Source organism: Calidris pugnax, unplaced genomic scaffold (genome assembly GCF_001431845.1).
Source record: "Calidris pugnax isolate Ruff unplaced genomic scaffold, ASM143184v1 scaffold320, whole genome shotgun sequence".
Classification (NCBI taxonomy): domain Eukaryota; kingdom Metazoa; phylum Chordata; class Aves; order Charadriiformes; family Scolopacidae; genus Calidris; species Calidris pugnax.
This window is the reverse complement of record NW_015091056.1, coordinates 494,456-518,913: the sequence shown is the minus strand read 5'-3', so window position 1 is coordinate 518,913 and position 24,458 is coordinate 494,456. Positions and strand designations below refer to the sequence as shown.

General features: G+C 50.3%; 2 protein-coding genes across 7 annotated transcripts in view; both read left to right on the top strand.

Annotated features, from left to right (window-relative positions):
* The window catches only part of LOC106896557 (nuclear receptor coactivator 7), a 69,795-nt gene extending 47,022 nt beyond the window's left edge, over positions 1-22,773 (top strand). The window contains exons 9-17 of one of the 6 annotated variants that reach the window (XM_014956645.1): positions 929-1,539; positions 3,993-4,034; positions 5,344-5,512; positions 11,499-11,646; positions 18,090-18,215; positions 18,533-18,685; positions 19,301-19,396; positions 19,939-20,012; positions 20,658-22,773. In XM_014956645.1, the coding sequence (XP_014812131.1) occupies positions 929-1,539; positions 3,993-4,034; positions 5,344-5,512; positions 11,499-11,646; positions 18,090-18,215; positions 18,533-18,685; positions 19,301-19,396; positions 19,939-20,012; positions 20,658-20,793 (1,555 nt within the window). In that variant the 3' untranslated portion in view covers positions 20,794-22,773. Of the gene's footprint in view, positions 1-928; positions 1,996-3,063; positions 3,233-3,992; positions 4,449-5,343; positions 5,513-11,498; positions 11,647-14,200; positions 14,349-15,268; positions 15,955-18,089; positions 18,216-18,532; positions 18,686-19,300; positions 19,397-19,938; positions 20,013-20,657 lie in introns of those variants that run through there. The other 5 variants (XM_014956642.1, XM_014956641.1, XM_014956643.1 and 2 more) reach the window with 5 other exon arrangements.
* Positions 22,774-23,354: 581 nt separating this feature from the next.
* LOC106896553 (nuclear receptor coactivator 7-like) overlaps positions 23,355-24,458 on the top strand; it is a 9,706-nt gene continuing 8,602 nt past the window's right edge. The window contains exons 1-2 of the mRNA XM_014956637.1: positions 23,355-23,504; positions 24,027-24,078. Coding sequence (XP_014812123.1) covers positions 23,355-23,504; positions 24,027-24,078 — 202 coding nt within the window. The remainder of the gene's footprint in view (positions 23,505-24,026; positions 24,079-24,458) is intronic.

The following is a 24,458-nucleotide window of genomic DNA, read 5'->3' as shown; positions in this document are numbered from 1 at the left end:
TACCTAATAGACCTTCTGGGGGGGCAGCTTTCCTTTGTGCACAGTCCAGGCGCTGCTTATGTGTCTGTTCTAAGCAGGGTTTTGTCCTGTTTGATGGGTGAAATTCATCCACTTCCCTCTGTTTTCTCATTTCAAGAAAAACTTTTCAAATGTTTGTTATACTCATTGCTAGAGCATCGAGTAACTTAGGAACTTTCAGGTGATGAGAAGCTCGTGTTCTCATTCACCTCGGGCTTTCCAGCAGCAGAGAAGAGCTCAAGTTGTATGCTCTTTGTGAGAATTTTCCATTTTGAAATGGTCTATGATTGTCTGGCCTTAAAAAGATATCTTTGGGGAAGTCTGCATTCAGGCAGTACATTTGATTGGTGGAGGAAAATAAAAGGGAAAAAAAGCAAAACCCAAGCAGCTGCGTTGCCTGCTAGTGCTCTGCAGGAATTGTGTTGGAACAGGGTACAGCTTATCTCCAGCCACCTTTCTTCTCAAAAATGTGTCTGCGCGGGCCAGAGCAGCACGGAGGGTTATAGAGGTTGAGTCGTCGTCAGGTGTGGGAAATAACAATGTCAATATGAATGAAATTCCAGCAGCTGAACTCACCTCCTGTGGTTTTATGGTTGCAGAACTTGTGATGACTTGCACATTGTTATTCCACGTGATGTTATTACCATTTCTTCACCCATGTGGCGTATTCTGCCAAGTGGTTTGCTCATTTTATTTCAGTATTATCCTTTCCCCATTTTTCTCCATTTTCTTTAAAGTCACTTACTTCCACTGATGTATGTTTATTTTGGAGAAGGTAATTTTTCATTGAGTTTCAGAGCTTAAGTTAAGTTGGTATATGATTTATTTTTTATTTGCCGTTTGTTTGGTTTTTTTTCTGTTTCCATTTTGCTTTTAACATCCCGTGTACATCCATCATTTTCCCTGACAGTGACATACCAAAGGATCTTTGTCCTCTGTACAGGCCAGGAGAATGGGAAGACCTGTCCTCAGAGAAAGATATCAATCCTTTCAGCAAGTTCAAATCCCTCAGCAAGGAAAAGAGGCAGCAGAATGGGGATTCCTCCGTTGCTCCAGGTGCCAAACAGATAAAGCCCTCCAATAAGGAAAAGTCTGCTGATTTTGAAGGTCTTCAGTCGTCTAAGAGCACAGGCTCCATCAAGTCAAAGTCTCTGGACCTTCCCAACAACATCACTGCCACTGAACACTTGGAAAAGTTTGCCACGGATCCCTGTGCAAAGGAGCCTGCTGTGGAAAAAAATGCTGCAGACATTAAAACCAAAGAAAAATCCCTTTTGGGGGAAGGAGAGGATGGCTTCATTGAGCTGGAAAAGACGTCATCTCATATAGACAAAGGGTTGGACAGGAAAATCTCAGTAATGGAAGGCTTGCTGGCTGGCCCCAGGGAGCTGGGGAGGAGGAGGCAGCAGGTAACCAAACCCACTCCAGAAGGCCAGGAGCGCTTGAGAGTTGATTCCTTGGAAAAAAAGGACAGTGTTGAACCTAAAGCTGACTTAGACTTAGAACTGTGTGAAAAGCAAGATGTTATTCCAGAAGTAAACAAATGTGTCAGTTCCCCAACAGGTAAGGTGGAGACTGCACTGGACACTAAGAAAGAGCTAGAGAAAGATAAACTTATTGAATTTTACCTCAATAAAGATGGGAATGGGTCTCAGTCATCTGAAGACTTACACAAGGCTGAAATCCAGAAAGGTGAAAACAATAAAGCAATGGGTATAGACCTTACACTTAGCTGTTCCCAGCCCCCAGCTAATGAAGTCCATACGGTTACAAGTATGGAGCTTGGTTCCTGCTGCGTTGGAAGGAGAGCACCTTCATTAGAAATCAGCTCAGCAGCAGCAAAGGAAAAGGATCTGGAAGAGTCTGTGGACTCTTCGTTAGTACCAGCTATAGACAAGACCTGTCAAGAAGCACAGTTAGACAATCAATCAGAAATCAGACTGTGGCTGCTGCAGAAAATTCAAGTGCCAATTGAAGGTAGGTCTCTGGTTATCCTCCTTCCCTCTGGGACTGGGACAGCGTTGTGATGGTAACCTCTGAACTGATAGCCTACTGCTCTAGAGTGCCTCTTTCTAGAATACCTAGTCTTTTTTTTTAATTCTCCAACATTGTATTTTCATATTATTTGCCATTTAGAAGAAAAAAATGCCTTCGAGTTCCCTAAGCTTGTAGTTTGATAAGTAGCTTGTGTGCTGTGTCTGTGGTCAATGCTCACTGTTTATATAGTCTTCACCTCTGTTTGCTGGCTTCAAGGACAGTGAAACGCCATCCCGTTGCAGTGGTGGCAGGGACATGTCATGGCCGAGGAGTTGTCACTCCATCCTTACCTCTAAGCACTCGTGTGTCCTGCAGCAGGGCTGCTCCTCTCCGGGACACGGAATCAGCCAGTGGATGTACCCTTGGCTTGTGTGTGTGTGTTGGGGGGGATGATTAGAGTGGAAGTCTTTATTTTAAAAATAGTTGCTCTTAAAATGATTTTGCCTTTCTTTTGGAAGGGTTTAGATTTCACTAGTTCGTGTGTCCTGCAGCAGGGCTGCTCCTCTCTGGGACATGGAATCAGCCGGTGGATGTACCCTTGGCTTGTGTGTGTGCGGGGGGGATGATTAGAGTGGAAGTCTTTCTTTTAAAAATAGTTGCTCTTACAATGATTTTTCCTTTCTTTTGGAAGGGTTTACATCTCACTAGCGGTATTTGGTGATTGTTCTCATTGGGAGAGGAAAAAAAGAAGGGGTGGCTGTATGTGTACTCCTGAAATGGATAAGGCACCTTTGGTGGGACTGAGGCTGCAGTTTAGTGTGGGTTTTTCTGCACTAGCATTTTAAGGAACTTAAACTGCTCTACACTTGAGCCTGTTGGTTGCAGCCCAGAGGTGTGTGTATGGCTGTCAGAGTCGGGGAGCTGTGTGTGTGTGTGCAAAAGCCGTGTGGCTGTTGGATGCCGTGGTGTTCACTGCTGTGTGTGTCTCCCTGTGCAGAAAGGCATTACTCCCAGCTGCAGTGGCCGTGCTCCCCTCTCAGCAGCCCCTTTCTTTTGTCTCTCGCCCAGACATGCTTCCTTCCAAAGAAGAGAAGAGCAAGACTCCTCCCATGTTCCTGTGCATCAAGGTGGGCAAGCCCATGAGGAAGTCCTTCGCCTCCCAGAGCACCGCCGTGTCCCAGCAGTACAGCAAAAAGATCAAGCAGCCTGAGTATTGGTTTGCAGTTCCCCGGGAAAGGTGAGCTGCAGCACAGGCTGTGGAAATGTGCTTGGTGGTTGGCTTTCCTTAACGTCTGGTGCTTTCTGGACCTGAATCTGCCTTTCCCCGTGCGGCCCGGGCTGTGAACCGCAGCCCGGATGCCAAGATGAGGGGAGCCCTGGTTTCCTCGTGTGCCAGGGAGACAGAGCAGTGTTTGTTTGCAGTTCCCCGGGAAAGGTGAGCTGCATGTTTGGTGGTTGGCTTTCCTTAACGTCTGGTGCTTTCTGGACCTGAATCTGCCTTTCCCCGTGCGGCCCGGGCTGTGAACCGCAGCCCGGATGCCAAGATGAGGGGAGCCCTGGTTTCCTCGTGTGCCAGGGAGACAGAGCAGTGTTTGGTGCTGGTCTCAGACGGGTCCTGGGAAAAGGGATCGGGTGCCACTTGGGAGATGAGAAGAGGGGTAACACAGGATAAAAGCACTGGGGATGGGCTGGACTTTGGCCATAGTCTGGGAAGTGAGGGAAAGGGGACAGAGGCAGGAGAGATGAGGAACCCACTGAGGTGCCGGTGCTAAAAACCAGGTGTTTGAGATGAGCAAAGGGCACGATGTGGGAGAGGGAAGGACTCTGCCTGAATGCTGCGGCCCCTCGGGCCCCCAAAAACAACCCTTCCTTTGTGATAAAACCCCTTAATGTTTGGTGTGCCTGTAGGGGGGTGTGTGCTTAAATGGATTCCTTGGAAAAAAAGGACAGTGTTGAACCTAAAGCTGACTTAGACTTAGAACTGTGTGAAAAGCAAGATGTTATTCCAGAAGTAAACAAATGTGTCAGTTCCCCAACAGGTAAGGTGGAGACTGCACTGGACACTAAGAAAGAGCTAGAGAAAGATAAACTTATTGAATTTTACCTCAATAAAGATGGGAATGGGTCTCAGTCATCTGAAGACTTACACAAGGCTGAAATCCAGAAAGGTGAAAACAATAAAGCAATGGGTATAGACCTTACACTTAGCTGTTCCCAGCCCCCAGCTAATGAAGTCCATACGGTTACAAGTATGGAGCTTGGTTCCTGCTGCGTTGGAAGGAGAGCACCTTCATTAGAAATCAGCTCAGCAGCAGCAAAGGAAAAGGATCTGGAAGAGTCTGTGGACTCTTCGTTAGTACCAGCTATAGACAAGACCTGTCAAGAAGCACAGTTAGACAATCAATCAGAAATCAGACTGTGGCTGCTGCAGAAAATTCAAGTGCCAATTGAAGGTAGGTCTCTGGTTATCCTCCTTCCCTCTGGGACTGGGACAGCGTTGTGATGGTAACCTCTGAACTGATAGCCTACTGCTCTAGAGTGCCTCTTTCTAGAATACCTAGTCTTTTTTTTTAATTCTCCAACATTGTATTTTCATATTATTTGCCATTTAGAAGAAAAAAATGCCTTCGAGTTCCCTAAGCTTGTAGTTTGATAAGTAGCTTGTGTGCTGTGTCTGTGGTCAATGCTCACTGTTTATATAGTCTTCACCTCTGTTTGCTGGCTTCAAGGACAGTGAAACGCCATCCCGTTGCAGTGGTGGCAGGGACATGTCATGGCCGAGGAGTTGTCACTCCATCCTTACCTCTAAGCACTCGTGTGTCCTGCAGCAGGGCTGCTCCTCTCCGGGACACGGAATCAGCCAGTGGATGTACCCTTGGCTTGTGTGTGTGTGTTGGGGGGGATGATTAGAGTGGAAGTCTTTATTTTAAAAATAGTTGCTCTTAAAATGATTTTGCCTTTCTTTTGGAAGGGTTTAGATTTCACTAGTGGTATTTGGTGATTGTTCTCATTGGGAGAGGAAAAAAAGAAGGGGTGGCTGTATGTGTACTCCTGAAATGGATAAGGCACCTTTGGTGGGACTGAGGCTGCAGTTTAGTGTGGGTTTTTCTGCACTAGCATTTTAAGGAACTTAAACTGCTCTACACTTGAGCCTGTTGGTTGCAGCCCAGAGGTGTGTGTATGGCTGTCAGAGTCGGGGAGCTGTGTGTGTGTGTGCAAAAGCCGTGTGGCTGTTGGATGCCGTGGTGTTCACTGCTGTGTGTGTCTCCCTGTGCAGAAAGGCATTACTCCCAGCTGCAGTGGCCGTGCTCCCCTCTCAGCAGCCCCTTTCTTTTGTCTCTCGCCCAGACATGCTTCCTTCCAAAGAAGAGAAGAGCAAGACTCCTCCCATGTTCCTGTGCATCAAGGTGGGCAAGCCCATGAGGAAGTCCTTCGCCTCCCAGAGCACCGCCGTGTCCCAGCAGTACAGCAAAAAGATCAAGCAGCCTGAGTATTGGTTTGCAGTTCCCCGGGAAAGGTGAGCTGCAGCACAGGCTGTGGAAATGTGCTTGGTGGTTGGCTTTCCTTAACGTCTGGTGCTTTCTGGACCTGAATCTGCCTTTCCCCGTGCGGCCCGGGCTGTGAACCGCAGCCCGGATGCCAAGATGAGGGGAGCCCTGGTTTCCTCGTGTGCCAGGGAGACAGAGCAGTGTTTGGTGCTGGTCTCAGACGGGTCCTGGGAAAAGGGATCGGGTGCCACTTGGGAGATGAGAAGAGGGGTAACACAGGATAAAAGCACTGGGGATGGGCTGGACTTTGGCCATAGTCTGGGAAGTGAGGGAAAGGGGACAGAGGCAGGAGAGATGAGGAACCCACTGAGGTGCCGGTGCTAAAAACCAGGTGTTTGAGATGAGCAAAGGGCACGATGTGGGAGAGGGAAGGACTCTGCCTGAATGCTGCGGCCCCTCGGGCCCCCAAAAACAACCCTTCCTTTGTGATAAAACCCCTTAATGTTTGGTGTGCCTGTAGGGGGGTGTGTGCTTAAATGGTACTATGGCAAAAACCAAAACTAAACAAAAGGTGAAGGCCTGTGATTTTCCACATAAACCACCCAAGAATTTTCCCCGGCTGTGAGGAATGGAATCCCTGTTCCTTTTGCTGGAAGGCAGCTGGAGAGCTCTCCAGTCTGTCAAGGAGCTGGAACAGGAAAATCAGGGACGACTCTTCTGGTGAGTTGGGTACCGGGGAGGAAGGATCTAAGCTGGTGATGAATTCTGGAGGTGTCCCTCTAAGGTGCAGTCGGCCTTTTTTCTGTTTTCAAATAAGGTACTATGGCAAAAACCAAAACTAAACAAAAGGTGAAGGCCTGTGATTTTCCACATAAACCACCCAAGAATTTTCCCCGGCTGTGAGGAATGGAATCCCTGTTCCTTTTGCTGGAAGGCAGCTGGAGAGCTCTCCAGTCTGTCAAGGAGCTGGAACAGGAAAATCAGGGACGACTCTTCTGGTGAGTTGGGTACCGGGGAGGAAGGATCTAAGCTGGTGATGAATTCTGGAGGTGTCCCTCTAAGGTGCAGTCGGCCTTTTTTCTGTTTTTAAATAATTTTTCAGTATTTTTTTATTTTCAGATTTGTAGCATGTGTATTGCTTTAAGTGTTTATTTCTTGTACTGTAGAAGTGAGTGTTTTGGGAAGCCCAGTGGCGTGGAAGCTGCTGCCCCAGGGGATGTGGGGAGAGGTTTGATCAGGCTGGAAGGTGGGGAGCAGCTGGAGGGGGTCTGGGCTGCTTGCTGCCTGCATCCCTGGCTCCCCGGGGGCTGCCAAAGGGCAGGCTCGGGCAATCCTAGGCTAAAGTGTAGGTAAACTGTAGAAGGAGCTGGGTGATGCTGTAACACCACACGAGGTCAGTTGCTGCCGTGGGGGCAGTGGATCTGAGGATGGATAAAGCCCTGAGCTGAGCCGAGGCCCTCTCTGATCCTTGCTCTGTGCAATGGGGCAATCTGAGCAGCTGCGTTCTGCAGGCTTGGGAAACAGCCCCTCTGTTTGTCCTGTTCTCAGCAGGGAGGGGACCTGACCCCTCTCTAAACCCAGGTGTTGACAACTCATTTATTCTCCCGTTGTCAGAGGGAGGAAGGAGCAGCAGTTTCTGACGGCCAGGTCTCTGCTCCCAGGCTGTGGGGCAGCTCTCAAAATTAACGGGGATTGTAGTGTGAGATCAGGTCATTTTGGTGCCATTCACACCTGATTTAACACCACAGAGGTGTGTAAAAGGTCCTGTAGAACTTGGGCAGAAGTTTGATGTGAGACCCACTCCTTTGCATTGGAGCAAGACGTGTGTGTCTCACAAGTCTCTGTGTGCTCCAAACTCTCCCATGCTTTCCCACAGCATCGTTCCTACCCACTGGTGACATTCCTGCCCTGGCGGGGCGTAGGATGGAATTACCAGGGTTGGATCTTGGAAGTGCCACAGACAGCAGGTCATATGGGGCAGCTTTGCAGTGTATTTTTGTCACAACATATCAAAATAACTTGGGAAATTTAAAAACATTTGGAATGCAATCTATATTTATGCATGAAAACATCAAGAATCCCACTCTCATCTCATTGGCCAAAAAGCAGCATAAATAAAACCCTTTCTGTCCCGTGCGGTCACAGGAGCTTCTGCAGCACCTTAATGTTTCGTGGTGATTAAAAAACCCCACTGAAACAAACAAACTAACCCTGGATTGCGATGGTGAAGAAATGGGTGTGTGTGTCTGTAACCACCGTGTGAGCTGAATCTCCCTCTCTTTGCGTGGAGTTAATTTTCCCCTGGTGTCTCAGCGTTTGCTGTGGAAGTGGCTCCCTTCCAGCCCGGGCCTGTAGCCCCCGGCTCGCCCTCCTGGGGCAGGGGAGCTGTGCTGAGGGGACACCAGATGGTCTTAATGCTGAGAAGGTGAATTTGGGTGTTTTTACTGGCAGTCTGTGGATATGAATGCAGAGAGAAGGCTGAGGCTGCTGCTCTGTGCCAAGGATGTTGGGGAGCCTGAGGGGCCAGTTGCCCCTGCAGCTGCCGTCACCCCGGCAGGACCGGGTTAATTAGTGACCGCGCTAATCAGCTGCAGGCATGGCGTGGTGGGGGTGCTGGCCCTGAGGAGGGGCGGGGGGATGGACATCTCCAGAGGTCCTGCGGGATGGTGCAGGGGACTGTCAGGGGCCAGCTCTCCCCGGGAGCCCTGCCATGGGCACGGCGTGCAGCCACAGAGGGTGAGTCTGTGCCCGCGCGCGCTGCGGGGGGACCTTGCCCAGGTGTGTAGGTTTTCCACCCGGGGGGTTGTGAGGAGTAGGTCAGTGGTGAAGTCACGGGTCGCCTCGGGATCTGGCAGAGGACGGTGGGACAGAGTGATGCGGAATTTCCTTGTTTATAAACACGTGTCTGAACAAGTGATTTCCTCATTTTAGCATTGCCTAGTTCTTCAGTCAAGAAGTAGATCTCCCTGATGATCTGTGCTATAACTTTGGCAGATGGGCTGGGTTTGGGAATGTCATTTGTGTTGGTGTTGATGAAAAGAGCATTGCTCTGAGATGCTGCATCTGCTTTTTTGGAGGTCTCTTTTGTGGGACCAGGCAGATTTTCAAGGAGGAAAAGGGGTTGAGCCTCGCTTCTCTTTCTCAGTTGTAGCTTCCTGCCCCATTAGGGTTTGGGTGTTGTTGTTGTTTTTTTTTTTGGTTTGTTTTGGCAAGTTGGGAGAGTTTTGGTTTGGTTTTTGCTACCGTTTCTGTGGGGTTTCCTTTTGTGGAGCAGGATGTTGCTCAGCCGTGACTCACGTTACTCTCTGGTGTGCGGTACCCTGCAGTTAGAGCCGTTGATGCTGAGACCTGGAAAAACTTGCAGCACAACCAGCTGGAGCCAGCACCTACGGGATGCTGCCGTGCACTTACACGGGGCTTTGCCCAAAGGGGGGATGATGAAGATGGTTCTGATGCTGAAGGGTCACTCTCCCGTGCTTCTGTTAATGGAGCAGAACAGGCAGCTTAAAGCTTAAATCTGGACTCCTTTTGAAGTACAAATAGAGAACTCCTGGGAAATAAGATATCAAACTATTCAGATGAAACCTATGGAAACCTGTCTGTATCCACAGCTTAATGTCTTAGAATGAGGGCTCATCTAAGTTTCTATAGGTTCATACGAGGGCTTTCAGTACCTTAGCCTTCATAAGATTCATGAAGGATCATCCTCACTGTCTCATCAGGCGTGTTTGGAACAGAGTGGTAGGACCCCTGGATGAACTCCCATTTCTAGGCCAGGAGCTGTGGCTGGAGGTAGAGCTGTTGTAGCTGTGTCACAGGGTGCACAAACCCTCTTCCACCCAAACACACAGGTTTGAAATAGCCCCCTCCCATCTCTCACCCACTTGAGGACGCTGATTTGTGGAAAACTGGTTGGCCTCTGCCCTCAAAGATGTCAGATATTGTTGCTGTGTCAGCAGATGTGTTGGTGGTGATGCCAGTTTGGGACCTCCTAAATGAAAGGATCTCTCTTAGAAGAAAAATAATTTATGGTTCCCCCTCAAGAATCAGCTGTAACTTCACAAGCTGCCTGGTCTTTGTTTTACTGGTGGTTGCCTTTGCTCTTTTTCAGTGCACTGTGCACCTACTTGAATGTTTCTGCCTTCTGGTCCCTGGTTGTGGTGGTGCCTGTGTTACCAGGACTCAGTTTCTCGGCGTAGGCAGTCCCAGGGTATGGCTCCTGGAAGCCAAATGGCTCCCTTTGCCCCTGGCTGTGGGGCCGTTGGTTTGGTGTCTTGGGAAGGGGGTGCTGGAGATGGGCCGAGTGTTCCAGCGGTGGTCACCTGGAGCCATAGGAGGAGGAGGAAGGGTTTGACACTGAAAGAGGAGAGATTGAGGTGAGATGTGGAGAAGAACTTCTTTGGTGTGAGGGTGGTGAGAGCCTGGCCCAGGTTGCCCAGAGAAGCTGTGGCTGCCCCATCCCTGGAGGGGTTCAAGGGCAGGTTGGAGGGGGCTTGGAGCAACCTGGTGTGGTGGGAGATGTCCCTGCCCAGGGCAGGGGGTGGCACTGGGGGGGCTTTAAGGTCCCTTCCAACTCTAACCATTCTGTGATTCTTTGATTCTATGTTTTGTGTTCTCCAAAATTAGTTTTCTACTGAATTTATATTTACTATAAACTTCCCTTCTTACAGTTGTGCCCTCTGTGTGTGTGTTACTGGGAAGACATTTCTCAGCAAATTCACTTTCCTTTTCATCTCGCTACAGCCTGGGGGGAGTGCCCCCTCTTTAATCAGTGCTCTGCCTTTCATTTTTGATTTGTGTCTCCTAGTTGTTTTTTATTAAAAAGAAAAAAAAAATAGTTTTCCATTACCATCTTTTCCTTCTGAATAGTTTATTTCTTGAGCGATTAACTTCATGTTTCTTAAGTTGTTCCTTTCCAGTTATTTGATGTTTTACTGACGTTTCTCTGTCAGTGCAGGACACACTCACAAGCGCGTGATCACCAACACAGCTACTGAGTTCCAGGGTAGGTTCCCTCACAGCTGTCAAGTTGGCTCTAAAGGTGTTCCTCAAGCAGTGGTTTTCTGATTTACAAATGGTCTCCAGTTTTTTCAGTTTGGCAGCTTGGAAATAGCCAGCAGTAATTCTATTACCAGAGAAGGGATGGATGCTCTGCGTCCCCTTCCAGAATGACCTCACTTCTGCAGTCACCTGCTTCTCCTCTGCTGCTGCTGCTTAAATCTGGCACGTCTGGATTTATTTAGCATGTGTCCGTGGCAGAGGAAAACTTAGTTACGGACCACTTAAATACCCTGAGCACACACAGGTCTGTGGGGGCTGACAGGAAATACTCGGGGTGTGCTGAGGAGGCTGTTAGTGTTCCTACAGGGCTGCTTTCTGTCAGCCTCTAGGAGGTGGTGGGCATCGGGAGAGGTCCTTGTAACTGGGAAAACAAGTCCCGCAGCCGTCTGCGGGAATAGGGTCTGTGGGAGCACCGCTGGGTCCCTCCTTCTCTCTGAGGGGACTGGGAGCTGTGTCCAAGTGTCTTGAGGCCGAAGTGAGTGGGGTCCCTCGGAATGCCTGGCTGTGGCTGGGAATGAGCTGGGCTGAGCGGGAACCTCCGGGCAGTCAGTCTGTGCCTCAGAGCTGACACCAGGCTCCAGCCCTCGCTGGCAGGACAAAAAACGGAGACGTGATCGGAAAAATCTCTGGAATTTTACTAGTGACCCTGAACAGAGTCCAACAGCGCTGAAATGGGGTTTTAAGACTATTTGTGCATATGTATAAATCCAAGAAACTGGAAATGATATGGGGAAAATGTCTTAATTTCTGTAAGATTTTTCCTGGTTTGTACCGCTGGAGGAATTGCCAGACAAAACTAAAAGGAGCTATTGCCTGGTGTGGTGCCTGAGGGTGAAAGGACACAGGTGTCCTACTGCTGTGGCTGTCCCTTCCTCCTCACTGGGCAGAACCTCATGGCAGCGCTGTGTTCATGGACCTCTCCACAACAGTTGTCGTCTCCTCTTGTGTTTCCAGGGTGGATCACCTGTACACGTTCTTTGTTCAGTGGTCGCCAGAAATATATGGGAAAGATGCCAAAGAGCAAGGTTTTGTGGTGGTAGAAAAGGAGGAGCTGGACATGATAGACAACTTCTTCAGTGAGCCCACTACCAAGAGCTGGGAGGTGAGTGCCTTCTGCTGCTGTGAGCACCCGTGGATCCAGTGGGCAACCCCTGCTGGAGTCTCAGCACTTCCTCTTCTCACGATTTTCACAGTGTTTCTTTATAACGCTGCTTCGTACGGGTGTCTGCTCGCGGCTCGTGTCTGTCTCACGAGTGTCCTCGAGTCCTTCAGCCCCCTTTCTCCTCTCCCAGAAGGAGCAGTGGTTGCTGTGGGCTGTGCGGCAGCAGGAGCTGGGTCCTTGGTTTGGGGCTGTGGTGTCACCCTGTGCAGAGCTGCACGGGTGGATGTGGTCAGCGTGGCTGAGTCCGTGCTGTGTTCCTGTCTTACACCTAAAACCTCCATGTGTGTGCAGACAGACACCACCAGAGCCTCCCGAGCTGCTGGCGTGGGGTGTTGTGCCCAGCCTGGGGCTCTCAGTGCACACAGCAGTTCTGGCTGGATGTGGGGTGTCAGAGGGAGGGGGTTTAGACCAGGACTTCAGCTTTGCCTCTGGGGGCTTTTGGAATCCATTTGAACCACAGATGACACATTCGAGCTGGGAGGTGAGTGCCTTCTGCCGCTGTGAGCACCCGTGGATCCAGTGGGCAACCCCTGCTGGAGTCTCAGCACTTCCTCTTCTCACGATTTTCATGGTGTTTCTATATAACGCTGCTTTGTACGGATGTCTGCTCATGGCTCATGTCTGTCTCACGAGTGTCCTCGAGTCCTTCAGCCCCCTTTCTCCTCTCCTAGGAGGAGCAGTGGTTGCTGTGGGCTGTGCGGCAGCAGGAGCTGGGTCCTTGGTTTGGGGCTGTGGTGTCACCCTGTGCAGAGCTGCACGGGTGGATGTGGTCAGCGTGGCTGAGTCCGTGCTGTGTTCCTGTCTTACACCTAAAACCTCCATGTGTGTGCAGACAGACACCACCAGAGCCTCCCGAGCTGCTGGCGTGGGGTGTTGTGCCCAGCCTGGGGCTCTCAGTGCACACAGCAGTTCTGGCTGATGTGGGGCGTCAGAGGGAGGGGGTTTAGACCAGGACTTCAGCTTTGCCTCTGGGGGCTTTTGGAGTCTGTTTGAACCACGGATGACACATTATCCTGTGTTTGATACCTGTCTGTCTCTTGAGCACACAAAGCCTAGTTTCTAAGGGAAGTGAGCTCTCACACATTTTCTGATGGTATTTGTGAAGGCTGGAGCACCTGCTGTGCTAAGGATATGGGTTAAATTAAAACACAGATAAATCCCGCAGTGGGAAATACCTTGGAGGGGATTTAAAAAGTGATCTGGTTCTTTGTCTTAAACATAAAATTATCTTAAAAATTCTACTGCCCTCTTCTTTTCTTTTCTTTTTGAAGCATTTCTATCTTCAGAGGAAGTTGTCCTCTTCAAAAGGGGAGCTCAGCAGCGGTGCTTGTCATTTGAAACATGGCACCATCACCTCTAATCCCAGAGAGCTTTGGGTTTTACCGTTTCATAGTTTCTTAACGTTGGTACTTTGTGAGCTGCGAGGGCTGGGGGGGGAAGTGTCCTCATTCCTTGTTCTGCTCAGAGCTGGGTCTAGTCATATCTCACACTAATTTCACTGCTCGGTTGTTATTTGCATGCCATTTTCATAAAAGCAAAATGAATGAGGAGGGCTTCCGAAAAACAGAGGTGGGAGAGACCTGGCCACACCAGGAGCTTGTGTCTCATTGTTTTATTTCAATATGTATTGGGAGGAGAATTAGCTGGGAACGGCTTCTTAAAGGTGTGTCACTTTCATTTGTAGTGTATTCAGGCTTTCCAAACTTAAAGTCGGTCTGCCAGGAAATCTCTGTTGGAAGTCCAAATTTGGGCATGGTTACGGGGAAAGTTTCACTCTCCCTGGTGGGGAAACAGAAAGTGTGGCTGCAGGGAGGTCCATAAGAAGGGTGTCAGCCGGCGGGGTGAGGACCCCTCTGGCTGCCGGGGACGTGGGAGCTGCAGGGGACACCGGGGCCTTGTAACTGGGAAAACAAGTCCCGCAGCCGTCTGCGGGAATAGGGTCTGTGGGAGCACCGCTGGGTCCCTCCTTCTCTCTGAGGGGACTGGGAGCTGTGTCCAAGTGTCTTGAGGCCGAAGTGAGTGGGGTCCCTCGGAATGCCTGGCTGTGGCTGGGAATGAGCTGGGCTGAGCGGGAACCTCCGGGCAGTCAGTCTGTGCCTCAGAGCTGACACCAGGCTCCAGCCCTCGCTGGCAGGACCAAAAACGGAGACGTGATCGGAAAAATCTCTGGAATTTTACTAGTGACCCTGAACAGAGTCCAACAGCGCTGAAATGGGGTTTTAAGACTATTTGTGCATATGTATAAATCCAAGAAACTGGAAATGATATGGGGAAAATGTCTTAATTTCTGTAAGATTTTTCCTGGTTTGTACCGCTGGAGGAATTGCCAGACAAAACTAAAAGGAGCTATTGCCTGGTGTGGTGCCTGAGGGTGAAAGGACACAGGTGTCCTACTGCTGTGGCTGTCCCTTCCTCCTCACTGGGCAGAACCTCATGGCAGCGCTGTGTTCATGGACCTCTCCACAACAGTTGTCGTCTCCTCTTGTGTTTCCAGGGTGGATCACCTGTACACGTTCTTTGTTCAGTGGTCACCAGAAATATATGGGAAAGATGCCAAAGAGCAAGGTTTTGTGGTGGTAGAAAAGGAGGAGCTGGACATGATAGACAACTTCTTCAGTGAGCCCACTACCAAGAGCTGGGAGGTGAGTGCCTTCTGCTGCTGTGAGCACCCGTGGATCCAGTGGGCAACCCCTGCTGGAGTCTCAGCACTTCCTCTTCTCACGATTTTCACAGTGTTTCTTTATAACGCTGCTTCGTACGGGTGTCTGCTCGCGGCTCGTGTCTGTCTCACGAGTGTCCTCGAGTCCTTCAGCCCCCTTTCTCCTCTCCCAGAAGGAGCAGTGGTTGCTGTGGGCTGTGCGGCAGCAGGAGCTGGGTCCTTGGTTTGGGGCTGTGGTGTCACCCTGTGCAGAGCTGCACGGGTGGATGTGGTCAGCGTGGCTGAGTCCGTGCTGTGTTCCTGTCTTACACCTAAAACCTCCATGTGTGTGCAGACAGACACCACCAGAGCCTCCCGAGCTGCTGGCGTGGGGCAGTGTGGGGTGTTGTGCCCAGCCCATGTTCCTGTCTTACACCTAAAACCTCCATGTGTGTGCAGACAGACACCACCAGAGCCTCCCGAGCTGCTGGCGTGGGGTGTTGTGCCCAGCCTGGGGCTCTCAGTGCACACAGCAGTTCTGGCTGGATGTGGGGTGTCAGAGGGAGGGGGTTTAGACCAGGACTTCAGCTTTGCCTCTGGGGGCTTTTGGAATCCATTTGAACCACAGATGACACATTCTCCTGTGTTTGATACCTGTCTGTCTCTTGAGCACACAAAGCCTAGTTTCTAAGTGGAATGAGCTCTCACACATTTTCTGATGGTATTTGTGAAAGCTGGAGCACCTGCTGTGCTAAGGATATGGGTTAAATTAAAACGCAGATAAATCCCACAGTGGGAAATACCTTGGAGGGGATTTAAAAAGTGATCTGGTTCTTTGTCTTAAACATAAAATTATCTTAAAAATTCTACTGCCCTCTTCTTTTCTTTTCTTTTTGAAGCATTTCTATCTTCAGAGGAAGTTGTCCTCTTCAAAAGGGGAGCTCAGCAGCGGTGCTTGTCATTTGAAACATGGCACCATCACCTCTAATCCCAGAGAGCTTTGGGTTTTACCGTTTCATAGTTTAACGTTGGTACTTTGTGAGCTGCGAGGGCTGGGGGGGGAAGTGTCCTCATTCCTTGTTCTGCTCAGAGCTGGGTCTAGTCATATCTCACACTAATTTCACTGCTCGGTTGTTATTTGCATGCCATTTTCATAAAAGCAAAATGAATGAGGAGGGCTTCCGAAAAACAGAGGTGGGAGAGACCTGGCCACACCAGGAGCTTGTGTCTCATTGTTTTATTTCAATATGTATTGGGAGGAGAATTAGCTGGGAACGGCTTCTTAAAGGTGTGTCACTTTCATTTGTAGTGTATTCAGGCTTTCCAAACTTAAAGTCGGTCTGCCAGGAAATCTCTGTTGGAAGTCCAAATTTGGGCATGGTTACGGGGAAAGTTTCACTCTCCCTGGTGGGGAAACAGAAAGTGTGGCTGCAGGGAGGTCCATAAGAAGGGTGTCAGCCGGCGGGGTGAGGACCCCTCTGGCTGCCGGGGACGTGGGAGCTGCAGGGGACACCGGGGCACGCTGGCAGAGGATGAAGGGGAAAAAATTGCCTTTGAATATTCGAATTCTTTACTGTGCCAGACCTGGCCAGGAGGAGCCTTTCGTGGAGGTACGTTGGGCTGTGTCCGTTTGAACAGGGTGGATCTGATACAGAGCTTCTGTCCTGGGGATGAGCTCTAACAGGATATTTCCTCCTCAGGGAGCTCGCTTTCTGCCTCCATAAAATCTGTAAAAGATGTTCTAGATCCCTTTTCTGTAGTGGTTGAGTCTTTTCAGCTGTTCCTGCTTTTGTGGGTCTGTAAATAACCTGACCTTGCAGATCCTGCTTTGCAGCTGTTGACTCTGAAGTTCATTGACACGTGGGCTTGGGTTGCAGGAGAGCAGGTGCCCGCACGCTGCACGGGGGCTCCTCTGTGTCTGGAGTCCATCTGCAATTAGCACCTGCGTTAATAGCTTTGCTGTGGCTGCCCCTGTCTGTGCATTTGGCTGCCTCTTGCTGCAGGTACCTGCTGCTGGCCGATGTACTCTGGTCGCTTTGCCCCCGCTCCTGGGGGGAGACCAGTCCTAGAAAACAGTTTCCAAAGGAGGAATTGGGTACTTCTAACATAAGATTAGAAAGGTGTTCGTTTCACTTAGATAAAAAATATTTTAAAAATAAACAAATAAAATGATGCCCTGGGAGACGTGGAGGGAAGGAAAACTGTTCAGGAGGTGGAAATGGAACGAGGATGAAAGCAGAAAGACCGTTTCCTTTAACAGTTTGTTGGTTTTTTTTTAAATTGATCTTAATTTTTCGGTGCAGACCTTGCCTGAAATGGGCCATATGAGAAGTTTTCCAGCCTAGGATTCCCTCCAGGGCACTGGATCCCCCCGAGCAGGGGTGCAGGGGCTTCTCTTGGCAACTGTCCCCCTTGGCAGGCTCAGGCAGCTCTGGGGGGGTGCGGGGGGGTCCGTGTGTGCCGGGGCAGCCCGTTGGAAGCGGCGTGTGGCAGGGCCTGCTCTGCAGCCACAGCCCCCCTCCTGCCCCGGGATAGGGCCCCTGTGGGGACGCGCTGGGGAGGGAGGGCGGTTCAGGGTTTCCTGGCTGCTTTGTCGCTGGGCCTCCTGGCTTCCCCTTCCCGTGGCCACCAGCCCCCTCCCTGGGCTCCGCACGCAGCTTTCTCCTTGCTGCGGTGGCACCGAGCCCGGCCAAAGCCCTGTTCATGGGGCCAGGGTCTGTCCCCTGTCCCTCGCAGCACCCCGTGGGCTGGGGGGTCCTTTCATGGACAGACGTCGGGTGCGTGGGGTTGAGTCTCCTTTTAGCTTCCAGCTCTCTGGGAGGAGGTCTGTGGCTCACCTGTACCTGCTGAAGAGAAGTCTGTGCTTCATTCTGTCAGTATTTAAATTCAAACCTGATGTTAGAAGTACTTTTTTTTAAAAAAAAAAAAAAGTTGGACTCACCTTTTAAAATATTACCATGTGCTCTCTTTATAGAGCCTTAAGTGAAGGAATATCTAGAAGTTTCCAAAGAGCTGTTTGATCATTTTCAACTAAGAATGTATTCTTTAAAGATCTTGTCTCTTAGAATGAGTATTTTCAAGAACTTACGTTAACTTGATGATGCTCAAAACCTTACTTAGTGCAAGACAGAACTTGGAACTCCCTGTTTGAGCTGATTTACATGTTTATGTCTTGGCTGCATTCACTTGTTTCAGTTTGTGTCCACAAAAGCCTGTCTGTCAGTAAAGAAAACCAGGGAAAAGCTGCTGTTTGATTAAAAAGGAGAAGCGAAATTTTAAACTTTTTCATATTCTCGTGCATTAGCACCCGAGAAAAGAATTAATCACTGCGCTGAGGGAGACCCCGCAGTGCCTGTGCCCCTCACCTCCCATAGGACCCCCAGCTCCGGCGTGGGCACTGCGCCTCGGGATGAGGGGCACATCGGCCTCTGACCCAGGGCTGGGTACACCGAGGCCAGCCTTGGGGTGTCATGGGTGCCCCGTGTCCATGAACCCCAAAGAACTGCAGGCTGTGGGAGGTCACCAGGGTGTGAGGAGATCCTGGTTGTGCTGCCTCAAGACATCTCCCAGCTGAGATGTTCTCCTCCGGTCGCGGCTGCCTGGGCTCGACCCAGCCGTCCCTGTGGTGGGTTGGCTCCACGCAGGGTCACGACTGGGGAGGGGGTGTCCTAAATCCATCTGCTGCAGCAGGGGCTGCCAGCCTGGGAGCTGTGGTTCAGGTTGGACGCTTGTTCTCCTGCCTCAGATCATCACTGTGGAAGAAGCAAAACGGCGGAAGAGCGTTTGCAGTTACTACGAAGAGGAGGATGACGATTCTCTGCCTGTCTTAAAGCATCACAGCGCTCTGCTGGAGAACATGCACATCGAGCAGGTACGGCCAGGAAAGCTCCCGCTCCCCCCCAGCCCTGGCGCTGGCTCTGCCGGGGACACGCTGCCTTCTGCAGGCACCACCAGCTCCTCCTCGGAGCTTGGGAAGAGCTCGGTGTGATGGGGTGTCCCCGTGCCAGGCCCTGTTGGTGCTGCCCCACCTGGGAACCCCGCTTTTGTGTTTGCAGCTCAGTGCAGCCCCGTGGTGCTGAGCTGCTGGCATTTTGTGGCTGTGTAGCCCCTGCAGCAAGGGGACAGTCAGGGCAGCAGCCCTGGCCCACCTGCCGTGTGTGTGACCATTTCTCTCTGTTGGTTGCCCAGCTGGCCCGGCGCTTGCCCGCCCGAGTGCAGGGCTACCCGTGGCGGCTGGCGTACAGCACCCTGGAGCACGGCACCAGCCTCAAGACTCTCTACCGAAAATCAGCGGCTCTCGACAGCCCCGTTCTCCTGGTCATCAAGGACATGGACAACCAGGTGAGGAGCACTTGTCCTGCGGGGGCGGACTGAAGGGACAGCTTTACCAAAAGGGATGACTACGAAGGGCTAGTCATACCATGAAGTGAAGTCACACCGAAACGAGACATTGGGGGTTTCTTTTATATCTTCTGCTGCTTAAAGTAAGCGTAAAGGCAGGAAAGTACATCAGCACTAATGGAAATGCCCCTCCCAAGCTTCCTAATTGCCATGAATGCTCCTTTAATAGTGCCCAGGGCAGTATCTTCCCCGAGTTCTGGGCTGAGAGTGCCCCAGACAGGTTTCTGTAGAGGTCCCGTGCTGCCCCTTGTCCTCCGGCTTCAGCCTGTGGGACACACAATGCTCCTTTAATAGTGCCCAGGGCAGTATCTTCCCCGAGTTCTGGGCTGAGAGTGCCCCAGACAGGTTTCTGTAGAGGTCCCGTGCTGCCCCTTGTCCTCCGGCTCCAGCCTGCAGGACACAGAGGGTTTGCAGGAGCACTTGCCCCTCTGGTGCACCTCACGGGTTGGTTCTTTGAACATGAAACACCAGCTCAGCTGTTCTTTAGAAAGCATCTTGAAATGTTTGGGGTTTTTTCTCTTGAATTAAAGTGGTTTAATCGTGTTATTCTGGCAGATCTTTGGAGCGTACGCGACACATCCCTTCAGGTTTAGCGACCATTACTATGGCACTGGCGAGACATTCCTCTACACCTTCTGTCCACATTTCAAGGTAAGCGGGTGCTCACTTTCTTAAATAAGATTTTTGGATGCCACTTCTGAAACATCGATGAAATGTTTATGGACAGCGTATTTGGGTGCAGAAGATGTGCTGCCTGTTGGTGAATGCAGTTAATCACTTACTGCTCCAATGCAGTGCGTTAATCAGCAGGGGCTGTAATTATCCAAATGCCGAGAGCAGTCTGTGAGGGTGGGGAGAGGGTTTCAGTGGGCTGAGGGGGCGCAGGGAGGGGTGAGAAGACCCCCTAATGCCCATGGCTGCTGCGTGTTTCAGTATTGCACACATTGTGCCTTTAACAGAGCACCTGTTGATTCAGAGGTACAAGCAGAATTTCAAAAGGATTAGGATGCCTTGTTTATAGTTTAAATTGTATATTGTTCCTCTGCTTTCTGCCTATTTCCTCCTTCTTCTCCCCCTTCAAGAAAAAAATGAAATAAAATATGACCACAGCAAAAAGCACCTGCTAAGAGTCAGTCCCAGTAGTTTTCGAGTGCAGGAATCCTCACAGTCCAAATGTATCTGGTTCCCCCCAGGTGTTCAAATGGAGTGGCGAGAACACCTACTTCATCAATGGAGACACCAGCTCTCTGGAGCTGGGAGGAGGAGGGTGAGTGAATGTCGGGGTTTCCATTCATGGGGTGACTTGTATTTTAATGAGAGCGGGGACAAGGGTAATTTCAGGAAAAAGGCATCAGTAAAATGGCCAAACTTCTAGCAAACTGTTTAGTGCAGATAGCACAGTAATCTGATTTCTGTTACAGACCCAGCACTTCCCACTGCTTCGAGAGAGTGAATGATGTTGGGCAAGTAAATATTTGGGGTTTTTGAGATGAGAAAAGAGCCAGATGATTTGGGTAGATGCACGCCTCATTGCTGAATAGGTTTGCCCCTGGAAGATACTCTCTAAGGGCAGTTTTGCCATCAGCTGCTGAGGTTTCTCACGTGGTCCTTATGAAATGGTCATTATTCTGTAGCTGCACAGAGCGAGGATACAGGCGGTGCCTGTCAGCTCCTAAATTTCCCCGGTCAGTGGGTGTGAGATCAAGGGCTGAGCTGCTTGACTCCAGCCGACTGTGGGCTGCTCCACGGCGTGTGTAGGCATGGTTTGCATTGAGGGGAAGGGGGTGTAGGCACCCCTCCTCCTCCTCCTGAGCCAGAATGGAGCGGTGTCACCTCTGCTGGTGGTACCAGCAGGTTCTGGTATTTGCAGTGTGAGATCTAACCTGGAGGCTGCTGTGTGTTCCCTTCCCAGCGGCCGGTTTGGGCTGTGGCTGGATGCAGATCTGTATCACGGGCGCAGCAACTCCTGCAGCACCTTCAACAACGACATCCTCTCTAAGCAAGAAGACTTCATAATACAGGACGTGGAAGTGTGGACATTTGAGTGAAACGCTGCCTGTCGTAGGGACTGGACCCACGGGGCACGTAAAAGCCAAGGCGACGGTGCCGGCGGCCTCACGACGTCACACGCTTTTCCCTCCAGTTTGTACCAGAGCATGACTGCGCCAAACCCAGTACCCACCCCCAGGAGACCCGCGCCGGGTCCAGGGGCCGCAGGAGGCGGGACGGCGGGAGGTGGGACTGAGCGTCTGTCCTTCCTCCCCACCGAGGGCCCACGCTGCTGGGAACGCTGATGGTGTGTGAGCTCAAAACTTGGCTGTAACTGTGAAAAAGACCCTGTGGGAGAACTATCACTGTCTCGTACATTCCATGTGTATTTATGTTCAGCCTACAAATGCTAACCAAAAATAAAAGGTTACATTACCAAAACCTACAGCATATTGTTTGCCATGGAAAAGAATCACAAATAGGTGTACACAGCACTTAAGGGAACATGTTTTTTTAAATCTTTTTATTTATTATCATTGTATAGCAATCTTTTTTTGTCAATGTATTAGCTATGAGTTTGTTTTCTTTTAATGTTTCAAATCTCAGTTTGAGAAATAATTACCATTCAGGTAGGTTTCTTATGCATTGGCATTCATTCTGAAGCAATTTATTTGATTTCTGAAGTTAATTTTTATATTTTTTTATTTTGTAAATGAGGTTTTCATTTTACCCGAATTAGAGGGTTTGTTTTCTGGCAGAAACATTTGAGTGCATAATCCTGTTTGGGTTGTTTTCCTGAGACGAGGGAGAAGGTGGATGGTGCTTCTCGTTAGCTCTGCTGCCGCGTCCCTCTTCCCAGGCGATGGCTTTGGCAGCCTGTGCCCAGTTGTTGGGACCCCACAGCCTCACCATGGGGACGGGGGGCTCAGCCCTGCCCGGGGGTGTCCGACTGTTCACTTGGGGCATTTCCCAGGGAGGCCGGGTTTTCTGTATCAATGAGCCACCCGCTGTGCTTCTGTGAGCACCTCTCTGCAAACAGGAGGATAACCGCCTTGTTAAGGAGAAAACACACCTGAGATTGGAGAAGGTGGCGGTTTCCCCAACAGGCCAGGTCATGTTAGTGTAATACTTGTTTTCTGGGTAATTATACATGTGATTTCCTTCCTGAAAAAGACTTGAAGCAACAGGCTGGCTTAAGATTTGACAGGCAACTCAATATTCTTCTTTGTTCTTCATGAAATACCCAGATACCTTTCCCCCTCTCCCCTCGACACTGAAAGCCTGCACGTTGCACGAGGAGTGTTGGTGAGCAGGGAGAGCGTGGCAGGGGACCGGCACCTCCGCTGTTTGCCAAAGAACCCTGCTCTGGCCGGGAGCCGCGGGCTTGTTTCCCTGGTCCAGACCCCACCAGGGTGGGGAGACCCCCTGCCCTGGGACCCCAGTGTGCCCTGCTGCTGGGAGAGGGGGGTTTCACTACCAGTGCTGGGCTTTCCACGTTAAACACTGCACCCAGATTTGGGAATGCTATTAACTGAGCGCTACAGCTCCATTCAGCTACTGCTCTTCCCTTTTTGAGTCGATTTAAAAAGAAAACAAAGCAAGCAGCCAAGTGATTTTCCTTTGGAAGCGCTGCTGGCCCCGGCGCTGAGAAGGAGAGCGAGCCCCTCGTGCTGTGGGGCAGCTGTGCCCCAAATAAACACCTTATTGGCGGGGCTGGAAAACATTTTGGGAGTGTCTAACGGCATAACGCTTGGAAAATACCAGGAATGTCTAATAACGTTTGCTCTTTCAGATGGTGGCAGAACACTTAAAAAAAACCCAAACCCACCAAGTTCGACATTTTCCATCCATTTCACTCTTGCTACCTGCAACTTCCCCCGTCGTCCTGTCCGTGTCGGAGCATACCCAAACGCTGTGGGCTGTATTCAAAACAGTGTTGTTCGATCGAAATCCTGTGACCCTTGAGACTATGACTATTGAATATATGTAATGCAGTGCTATCACAATATTTTCAATAAAGGAATTTATGCATTCAGAAACTTGTTACAGGGGTTTTCTCTTCACAGATTTTAGTACACCTTAAAGACAAAAGGATGCAGCTTAAGTTACAGGTTATACTGAGGGATGCCTGTGCCCACCCTTCAGAAGCGCCATCCAGCTCTGTTGTATTTTAGAAACCTGGCAAAGGAGGTGGAGCTTCTGGTTGGGTTTCTGTGTGAGGTTTTACATTTGTCAGTGTTGGGTTGATGGTTGGACTTGATGATCTGAAAGGTCCCTTCCGAGGTGGCAATTCTGTGACTCTGTGATCTCCTGAAGCAGCTGTGGTCTGAGTTCACACAGAGTGCTGAGGAACACCAGCAGTGGTTAAAGGGCTGAGCTGGCAGCTCCTGCTGCAGTGAGGGACATCATTCCCTCCTCTTTTCTGACCACCCCGTTCCCAGAAGTCAAAGCTCCCTGTGCATCATTTGTGTGTGCACCCTGCTTACATTGCTAAAGTCTTCGTGTGTTTTTCTGTCTCTCCAGGCAAGACAGGGCCCACAATGTTTTCAGAGTACTCGGTTCTTGGCTTTTCTCGGTTTTATGGTACACAGAGGTGGTATTAAGAAAAAACAAAGTAGGCATGAAAGGGAACGAGAGTGCCATCTGCGAACCTGCTTCGGGTGAAATGCCTGTAGTTTTATGGTACACAGAGGTGGTATTAAGAAAAAACAAAGTAGGCATGAAAGGGAACAAGAATGCCATCTGCGAACCTGCTTCGGGTGAAATGTCTGTAAGAATTTTTTTAATGTCAAAGGAAAATTATAGTCAATAGTAATTTTTCTCAGAAAGCAAAAGCCTGTTCTTGCAATGTGAAGCATGTTCTTTAGTGGGGCTGGGAGAAAGGTTTTTGTTTCTGGAGAGTGTTGAATTGTGGACTGACAGTAAGGTGGGAGCATGTGCTTTCCTGCAGGCACAGCTCGCTTGCTCTGAAAGAAAGGCATCTCTGAAAAACCTCAGTCTAAATTCTGCAGCTCGTTACCTCGTTAAACACTGCGGCCTCTCGTCTGTGGGACAAATAAGTTGTGCCATTTGGGCTGCATGAAGAACATAAACCATTGAAATTCTGTGGTCAGGGATTCTGCAGCTCTTGTCTAACGAAGTGCAAACAGTTTGAAATGCAAATTATTAAGAAAGCATTTTTAGAACTTGCAGCTAGCTACCAGTTAGACATACCCTCTGTCGGCTCTGGAAGGAGGTGATTCAAATAAGCTCAGAACGTGTTCATTTTGTTCCTGGTTTCTCCCTTTTTTAGTGCAAACCCGGGGTGAGCGGAGCAGCGTTCTCACTGCTGCTGGGGGGCATCGGTAACGCCGAGTGTGTGGCTGGAGCTTTGCTGCCACACATCAAGGGCCTTTGGCATTTTACCTGCCCGGAGGAGCCTGTCCCCATGAGGGGTGAATCCGAGAAGGCACGCGGCCCTGCCTGGCCTGTGCTAATTAAAGTAATTGGGGTTCATGTCAGAGTTCTGTGGAGCAGGGTGATGTCTGCAGCCTCCCGCCATGGCCTGCGGCCTCTGCCGCTGAGAGGAGGGGGTAGCCAGGGGGGATCGGCCTCTGCTCCCAAGGAACAGGCGATGGACAAGAGGAGATGGCCCCAAGTTGTGCCAGGGGAGGGTTAGGATGGAAATTGGGGAAAAATTCTGCACGGAAAGGGCTGTGAAGCCTTGGAATGGGCTGCCCGGGGG